The 10162-nt window shown below is 33.5% G+C and overlaps 1 protein-coding gene across 2 annotated transcripts; it reads right to left on the reverse strand.

Annotated features, from left to right (window-relative positions):
* Positions 1 to 292: 292 nt before the first annotated feature.
* On the reverse strand, positions 293 to 9653 carry LOC115988322 (exo-poly-alpha-D-galacturonosidase-like). 2 transcript variants are annotated; one of them, XM_031111863.1, is made up of 5 exons: positions 9471 to 9653; positions 8955 to 9048; positions 6499 to 7191; positions 1131 to 1462; positions 293 to 1010 (listed from the first exon to the last, which is right to left on the reverse strand). In XM_031111863.1, exons 3-5 carry the CDS (start codon positions 7125 to 7127, stop codon positions 523 to 525), a joined length of 1449 nt encoding a protein of 482 aa, XP_030967723.1. In that variant the 5' UTR covers positions 7128 to 7191; positions 8955 to 9048; positions 9471 to 9653; the 3' UTR covers positions 293 to 522. The 2 variants fall into 2 exon arrangements, with proteins under 2 accessions (XP_030967723.1, XP_030967716.1); XM_031111856.1 differs by lacking the exon at positions 8955 to 9048.
* Between the last annotated feature and the right edge of the window lie 509 nt (positions 9654 to 10162).

A 10162-nucleotide genomic window follows, 5' to 3' on the forward strand; every position in this document is an offset into this window, starting at 1 on the left:
CTAACTTTGGACAGTTAGGTGTCAAAGCTCCTCCAAGAGACTATACGGCAATAATTGGAGATGGAACTTCAACTAGATCATAATTAATTGTTACTTTCCATGATAAGAGTAAATTTTGTCAAAGGAAGAAGATGGTGATACTTAAACCATAAAAGGAGTGGATGACCATATAATAATAATAATAATAATACATGATACATCTATAGATACATGTCTTTTTTTTTTCCAATATTCACAATAATGACATAGGAGGATTCAAACTTTTACCTCATAAAGAGGAAAGATGAGTATGTAACAGGCAAATAAGCATTTCCAAAGCCCAAACCATTGGGCCACATGCATTTTATTGATAAGGAATAACATATAAATACAATTTAGGTATAAAAACCAGTAAAAAATTAAATGACACATAACAGTTTTACCTCAGTTGAATCTCGATCCGACTTCAAAATCCTTGAACCTCTCCCTATTCCAGTTCTTTAAACAATCCAAATTTCAAAACCACGCTCAAGGATGCCACTATCATTTTATGTACAAACTTGAACGAAAATTAAACAAAGAAATATTATTTACAGTTGAAGGCTTGAAATCAAGAGGATTGTTCCAGTGTCCAAATGGGTGATCAGACCATCTCATGTTAACATTTTCAACCTCCAAACCTTCAATGTGTTCCATGATGATCCCAGCAATGCTGTGATTAACAAGTCCTTGGCATCCTGGTCTGTAATCTATCAATCCACCAGAATAATTTGTCCATCTTCTGTAAGTCAGGTTCACATTTATGAATCTCAAATTGCTTAGTAGCCCATGTTTAGAACCTGATAAGAACACACCATTTTCAGAATTTGCAGTGATGTTAATAAAAACTACATTTGAGATTGAACCCTCCTTTGCACTGGAGTCCCTTGGGCATGTTGTCACATATATAGGCTCCGCTCTTCCCCACCATAAAGGGTCATAGTATCTTGTGCTTATGTTTATGTTTGAGAAGGTAATGTCGCTTACATTTCCTGCACAGGGTGAATGCTTAAAACTTCAGAAAAAAAAAAAAAAAAAGTGAAATAGAGCTTAATTTGTCAATCATTCAAGAAAAATTCTCAATAATACAAGAAAAGCAATATGAGTGTTACCTCCATCACGTATCTGCAATCCCAGCCCTCTATGAGACTCTACAATTGTGATATTGTCAAATATTAGACCCTTGAAATCGAATGAACTTGCACTACCAAGTTTGATTGCTGAAGATTTTGTTCGAATCCAACAGTTTGTCACAGTCAAGTTATAAAGAGGGCCAGTGTATGTCTTTGGACAGATAGCATCATCTCCAGTATCGATGTGACACCTTGTAATGACTGTATTATTTGAATCCTCTATATCAATCCCATCATTGTTAGGTGTATTGAAGTTTCCATAAATCGAAACATCATGAATTGATGTGTTTTCACACCGTACTATATGCAAGCTGTTCATCAGATTCACGGCTATAATTAAGAGTGATACAATATAAAAACAAAGCAATTGACCAATGAATCATAGTTTATAAATCCAATAAAAAGTTGCAAGCACAAATACATAGAAGAGGAAGATGAATGACTCACGGACTAAAGAACCAAGGAAATTGCAATCAAACTTGACTATCAACAATAAATTATGAACACCAGCCTCACAAACAATGCTCAAAAACCTTATAAACACAAACAACTCATAATCATTCACAAACACAAAATAACTCAAATCCTGATCCACCCAAAGCACACTCAATTCAGTCACTGTAGGTATCTTTTGACCCCAAATTGTAATAGACATCTTTCAATCTCAAAAATATATTGATCATAGATCCATGGATCACATACTATAAATCTCCCTAGGGCCTTTTGTCTCTAAAAGCACCCTTCATTCTCAATGCCTTGGTATCCATCTAATGCACTCTTTTCAATCTTAATACAATGTACACCAACCCAATTTCAAGGGGAAAAAGAAAACAAAAAACTACGAGCAACTTATTGAAAACCTCTATTCCTAAAAGTGAATCTTCTCTTTCAAAAGCTGGCCTTGGTAGAAAGAAATGAACCACAACGGCAAAGTCACCCATGAGAAGGAGCAAGCATGGGCCTATGTTCTCACACTATGCATATATTTTAATGCATGCATCTTTTAGTCCAAGTAAAACCAAAAAGCATTTGAGCAAAAATAAAAATAAAACTACAAAGTTACTTCCCAAATAAGGAGGAATATCTTGGATTGGACTTTGGAGCCACCAAACTCTTAACAAAATATCTATATATAAGTCTTTAATTTTAATTTCTTGGCAGTTAAGTGATACCAAATTACTTCTTTAGCAAATAAAATACTTTCCTTTCATGATCAAAAAAATGAAAATGTAATGAGTAACTAAGTTAAAATAGGAATCTGAGGCAATTTCTCATAAATCCCCACCTTAAGTAATCTTCTTTCTTGCAGTGACATCTCCACATTAATCCAAGTGAAGCTCTCTTTGCACAAGACAATCATTGTTTTTGTTGGATATACACGTCTAAGTAAAGTCCCACATTGAATAATAATGAAAAGAATAAGTGGTTAATATAACATAGTTGAACTCATACTCATTAGGTTTAAGTCTTTTGGGTTAAGCGTGTCTCTATATGCTATATTAACTACTCAAGGAGCCTCCCTAAAGTGTTTATCTCCACAACAAAATGGTATCAGAGCTTAGGTGATGAGTATATGTTATATTAACCATACGCAATATCCTAGTAAACCACAAGCACTCTTACAATCCCTCACAAACACAAACTAAGGAAAATCTCAATACATATAAATCACACCCTAAAAGTTATCAGGCATCTTCCAGCATCCAAACATAATCACATTTTGCATATATTTCAACCCCAAAATTCCTATTATGATCGAGCCCACCAAAATCTTAATAGCAATGCCTAAATATATAACTTTAATTCCTATTTCTTAATGGAAAAGAGATACTGACTTATTTTTATGTAAAGAGAAACACGTTCTTTCTATTGCAAGAAAAGTCTAATAAACAATCAAATCAAATCATATCTATAAAGTTTTGAAAGTTCACATTTGTCCTTATTATCATTTCATATATGTGTGTGTGTAATAGAGACAGAGAGAGATAGAGAGAGTTACAAATAGTGCTAAACTATGTTAGTTTAAACTAATTTAAACTCACCATCTTTTTGTATAAAACAGTCCAAAATTTAACAAATTCTAATTAAATTAGGTTTCTAAACAAGTTCTAATTGAGTCAAGTATGTTCTTTTTTACAATATGTAAATATAAATCTTTTTCATTGAACTGTCCTGCATAGTTAGTGACTAGTTTAAAAAAATTTCCAATGCTCTAATAGCCAGTCTTTGTCCCACTACCTAACAATTAAGTATTAACATCTTACATCTTAACCCCTAAGGAAATAAAGGATAAAAACATAAGTATTAGATTGAAATATCAATCATCTCCTCTCTTTTCTTAATATAAATTATCAAACTTAGTAATAACATTTTTCCTTTATCTCATCGTATCTTCTCGATTAAATAATTAAATTTTCTAATCCATTACTAATTTTATATAGGTTGTTTACCGAGTCCCTCCCCCCCCCCCCCCAACCCAGCCCAAAAAAATTGGACGTCCTAGATTTAATCATATTTCTTTACAACTTCGAAATTGTGTTTCAGATGAAATTCAACCATGGGATTCTGATCATCTATTGTCTTCAAAAAAAAAAACAAAAACAAGAACAAAAACAAAAACAAAAAATAAAAAACAAAATTTACAATAAAATACAGTGAACAAGAAAAACCCAATTTGTAGCTAAATTGGAACTGATCATTGCAAGTCGTAACCTGTTTACTTAGGATTTTTATTTTGGATAAGTAAATAATATTTATTCAAAAAAGAATCAACAAGTACACAGGAAGTATACTAGCTGAAGGTTATACAAGAGATCTAAAATAAATTTGAAAAAGAAAACTTCCCTGCAGCTACCATCCACTCGGCAAGGTCAATTTGCTTTTAATTCTAAAGTTGTCCGCTCACATCTTTCAAAGCTTTTTGCATTTCTTTCCCTCCAAATGCACTGCATCAAACAGTGAGGAATGGCTCTCTATATATCACAGCTTCAATGACACCCAAAACTACCTTGCCAACAAGCATCACCCACTCCACCCCAAATAGTTTAAAAACCAAACCCCATAATTCTCTACCAAGTGGGCAATGTAACATTAAATAGTCTACAGTCTCCTCATCCCTCTTGCACATACAACACCAGCTCACCAAAATAATGTTACGCTTCCTCAGGTTTTCCAAGTTTTCCACAGTGAGGATATTCCCCAAAGTAGTAACCCAAAGGAAAAAATCCACCTTACTAAGGACAAGCGGTTTCCAAATACTCTTCCATGGGAAACTGTTACCACCTGTGCGAGCTAACACTCTATAAAAAGATCGAACCTCAAAGCCTCTCTGAATCGAAGGCAGGCTTCTAGCATAACTTATCTACTCAGCCCTCCCCACCTTAATGGAATACAGTAGATCTAAGAACATAGAGAGAGATTCCAATTCCCAATCTTGAATTGCACGATTAATCAACCCATTCTGGACATATGTTTGGTGTGGTGATTATACCCTTAAGGTTTCCTTTCCTTATTGTTACGTACTGCTCGAAATCAGGATGCTTTTGGGAGTGCATAATGAAGAAGATAGAAACATTCTTGTAAAGAGGATAGAAACATTCTTGTAATCTATTTTCTAAACCTGAAAAATTCCTAAAGTGTATATCCCATCTATTACTTAGATAAAAAGATTTTGTACATGAGTTGGTAGCCTAATGAGAGTCCATTTTATGATTAAGATATTAATTGCCACATCATTTAAAAATTTCAAACAACATGAAAATTTGTACTTGGTTAGATTTGTAATATTTAATTTAAACCATAAAATTGATCAATCTCAAATGAGAGGATCATTTTCAACTAACCATAGGCAATCCAACTATTTTGGACAAAGGAGATCATTGTGGTCTCACTACTAGTTTTCTTCACCAGTCGTGACAAGAATAATTAGAACTCAAATATCAGATGCCACTCAAACTTGGTTTATGGAATAATAGTTAGTAGAAATTTTTTATTTCCTAAAGTGATAGACTAGATGGCCCATCCCAACATTCCAATCCTTCTGGCTAGTTGCAACTTGATGGTGGAAATGTCTCACCAAACAAGTCTATGTAGGGAGAAATTTTCATACGCACCAATCTCATACAGCATCTCTCTCATTGACATGTGGGTCCCACGTGTATAAGATCGGCATATACCATCCCCTACGCAAGAACCCCCCCCAAAAAAAAAAAATCCATTTAAGTGGGACCCACACAAAGTTGTTTCATTCACTTTGTTGACAAGTTCATGTGATTTGAGTCTGTTTTACTTGGAGAGGATTATAATACTTTTTTGCAAGTGCTAACCTTGTGCATTGTTATGAAGGGTTCAATTTCAATAAGAAAATGACAATGAAGAAACAATTCATTTGTTTTGGAATGGTTTTTCTATATCTATAATTATCACAGTAATACACTCATAGAAATATCAAATTTTTTCTTTTTTCTTTTGGGTAAGTACAAATCTCTATGAGGGAGAAAAAAAAAATTATTATAGTTTCCCATTATACATTTTGTAACAAAAATTCTTTAAAAGGGAACTTATTCACAACTAACCAATAAACAAATATCAATCAATATTTATATTTTATTTTTGATATATATATACCATTAAAGTAACATGTATACAAGTTAATTAAGGAATTCTACATGAAGGCATACATTCATAACATGGAGGAAAACTATAGGTAAAGTGTTACCTTAAAATATGAGAGGTCATTTGTAATATTAACCCTAAACCATAAAATTTGTTCAAGTACAATCAACCCTATTATTTGAGATTATTTTGCAATATCCCCCGAATCAATATCTAAATTAACAATCTCATTAAATATAAATAAATAAATAAAATATATATCAAACATATTAGGCTGATTTTGGTGGACATTACAAATTAATAAAACAAAAATATCAATTTCTTAGGTTGAAATTCCATCTTCTCTATCCAAAAGAAAAAAAAAAAAAAAAAGGTATGTCAGTTTGGACTTAATGCATCTAACCACCCAACCAGCCCACTAATTTTGAGTGATGAGAGAAGCATAGTAAATTAATCTTACCTAATGAGTTGATTGTAAAACTTTAGAATAAATACAATTAACTCAAAAACTGCACAGAAAGAAAAACACACAAGGACAAAAATAGGTGGGCGGTGGAAGAAATATTGAAAAGACAGAGGATACAAATGCAACAAACATCAACTCTTCCACCATACGACACATATAAACTATCAATCCTAGAAGAATAGCTAACTTTGAACGACAACAAAATCATTAAAAAAAAAAGGGGGAAAAGCTAGAGTGTAATAAGAGTATAGCATAGTATATACGCACCACCAATAAGCAGGCTCTGTGAGTGTGATATTCCAAACCCTAACATTCTTACAGTCAATGAAACCAACAAGCCTGGGTCTACACTCATCTCCTAAACAAGCTCCAGTGGTGTTCCAACTCACCATCACGTTCTTCCTCTCATTAAACCTCTTCACGAAACCCAAACCATGTCCATCCACCATGCCTCCACCGGTGATCCCCACATCACTTGCGTTCTCCGCCACCACCACGTACCATTCCTGCAATTCTTTTGGGTAGTCCTCCATTTTTGTACAACCCAGCAAGGTTGCGTTTTCTTTGATGTCCAACACAACACCGGATTTGAGGAACAAAGTTCTGGTGAGGTAGGTTCCGGGAGGGAACGTGACGTGGCATTGGGTGTGGTGGAAGGTGGGGCAGGCTTTGATGGCAGATTGGATGGCAGCTGTGTCGTAGTGGAGGCCGTCACCGGTGGCTCCGAAGTCAGTGACTGATAGTGAGTAAGGGTATATGGAGAATGGGAGATGGATTGTGGATGCAGTGGCTGGGTGTGATTGGTGGATTGAGATTAAGAGCAGGATGAGGAGGAAGAGTTGAAGGAGTAATGGCCCTAATGGGGTTGCCATTTTTAGTTTCTTACTTGCACCCATGTTTGTAATTAAGCAAAATCATCTCTCCATAGCCAAAGGTAAAAAAAATGCATCCAATCCAAAACTGCAAAGTCATTGAAATGTATTAGAGGAGTGAACAGTGAGGAAAAAAAAAGAGCATGGGAACTTGTATCACAAAACTAACTTGAGTTGATTAGCACAACAACACTGAAACATGCACAAACAATTAACAAAAGTTTTGTCATAGCTTTTTATGCTATAACTTTCTCATTTTGCCTTTTTTTTTTTTTTTTTTTTTTTTTTGCTGAATCTTTCTCATTTTGCAATTAAGATTTAAGAGTGAACAAACATAGAGTTTTCTGAAACCGTGGTCTCTGAATATGTAAATTGCCAAATGTAAAGTAAAATGACCAAATTGTCAAGGCACAAACTTCAAAAAATAATTAAGTCCTCCAACCACTGTAGGTTAGTAGAACTCAGTGCATTAAAAATGCCACCAAGAACAACAATAAGAAAGAAAATGTCAACCTCAAGTCATTGTGCTTCATTAGAAACTACTGTAGACAGACAAGAACAAGATTAGATTCTACAGATCGTTCATGCATTTCATCAAGAATAATATAACCTTGTACTTCAATGCATCCATCCCGTTTTCTTGCAATTCATCTAACAAAGCTCCACCAGTTTTGACAACACTCTTCGATTTGTGAAATAATATTGGGAAAAAAGGCATGACCGTTACAAATACATTCAGAGTAAAAAAAACAATTACAATAAGGACAAGTCATTAAGGTGACCTGGAGAATAGACACAAAATTAGCAGTTTTTGAAACTAAGAAAGTTCATGACACATGCATAGAGTCACTTGTATCCAATCTTAAGGCTAATAACTTGTTAATGTTTGGATATAACAATATCTTTTCTTGACTGAGCTTGTCTAAGTCAAACAAAAGATTGTTCTAGACAATACCTATACATGTAGCAAAGAGGTTAAGATAATTTTCAAATTTCACACTCATATATTATAATAGAAGGCAATGTAGTGATATTGTGTAGCACAAGACAACATTATAATATATTTATCAGTACGCAAGTCTTTTGGGGAGACGTAACTACACAATGTACCCATATATCATATCATTAGATTGACATTTGATAATAATCATAATATCAAATAAATTAGATGGCCATAAAGTATTTAAAAGCCTAAACCAAGATGTGTGTGTGTGTGTGTGTGTGTGTGTGTGTGTGAATGAATAAATGTATTTGCAAAAAAAGTATTGAAGTAGCTGCCAGAAGAATTTTTCAATGAATTCACTGGTATTCATGCCAATGAGGTCTTATTTGGCATTAACAAATAATCAGAGTACCTGGGCTATCAATGACAAACTATATCTTTGAAAAAAATCAATAGCTTAAGTTGAGAAATGACTGATAGTGCAGTATTATTGCAGACAAATGGCCAATACACACACACACACACACATTGAAACCAACATATAGACCAACATATGGTTTAAAGATTCCTTTTGATCTATGATGACAATAATGCAACAAATCTCTCAATAAATAGTCATGATAAAATGGACTGGTGGCTATGATAGAGATGGTGGCTCATATTCTGAATGAGAAAATATTACAGGTCTTATAAAATTTTTCCTCATGAGATTTTTTCCAACCTCAAATTTTCTGCATACTGATATTGCTAAGTCCTCTTGGATAAATTAACAAGTTACTCTTTGCTTTAGAAAGTTGATAACCCATGCTTGATGCTCACATACGTACTCTTCTTGGTTAGGAAGATTTATACTTTCAAAGAAATGTTTTCATTTTTGCCAAAAATTGATAACCCTTACAGAGCTTTACCTCTTGAAGGTGAAAATTAAAAAATCCAGTCCCTTCTATTTTTAGCGGAGCATTGGATTGTCTGAGCTTGAATACACAGAATAACCCATCATAACTATATTAAACAAAGAGCATGATTAGAAAAATTCAGCCCATGATTAGAAACTTAGCAAGACAGACCACCCCAACTCTCCTCCCGGATGAAAGAAATTTAGAGAGCATGCCTGAGATATTTGAGGGATAAACAAGAACTCAATGACAATCTTAGAGGTATTTTTGAAGATTGTGTTCTTTGGGGAATTTTGTCAAACACAGGAGTGGAGTGCCCATAAGGTTTAGGTTTTGGTGTTCATGGAATTCGTGAGACTTATCCCAGAAATACCCAAATCCTTCTTGTTTAAAACTCATATTAAGTTGAACTATCCACCAAAATAAATCATCATACAGCCCACAAACCAACTATCATCAAAATCCAACACAACCTACCCAGACTACATGATCAAACAATCAGAGAAAAAATTGATTAATAATAGTTACCAGATAAGCTTTTGGAGAGAGAAAGAAAGCTTGTGAAGTCAATCTCTGGTTCGAATTGCTCCCGCAATGCAAGATACACTCTGCTATTTCGACTTTTGATTTGAGAAAGAGAGAGTAAGGAAATGAGAGAAAGGTGGAGAAATATTTTGATTTGAGAGAGAGGGACTACGGTAATGATATATAAAAATTTTAGCAATTTTATAGCAGAGCACTGCTGCACTAGTGATAAGAGCACCAGTGAAATTTCTCTATACTAATGAGTATATTTTTTATATTGTTTATATTTAAATATTTTGTATATGAAGATATTGAACATAATAAACTATAATTAAGTTGAACGATCCCATGCACTTATTCTCGGTTAATTTAGGAGATGTTATTTGATCAATTTATTATTTTATTTTGCGTTATATTTAGTAGAATTTCATGAACAATAACTGTGAAGTGATATTATATATGTAGTATTGAATAGTGATTTTCAAAATTATATACATAATAACAATGTAATAACAAACTTGGCGTAACTAATATCATAAAAATTGCAAAGAAAAACTATTTTAATAACTCCAAATGTCTGATCGAACTATATCTTAATAACCTAAATTAACATCAATAATATCACTACAATTCATCATTTATGTGCATAAGTACAGGTTACGTACTAGTAGTAAATAATATCTGAATAATACAAA

Source organism: Quercus lobata, chromosome 1, assembly GCF_001633185.2.
Source record: "Quercus lobata isolate SW786 chromosome 1, ValleyOak3.0 Primary Assembly, whole genome shotgun sequence".
Lineage (NCBI taxonomy): Eukaryota > Viridiplantae > Streptophyta > Magnoliopsida > Fagales > Fagaceae > Quercus > Quercus lobata.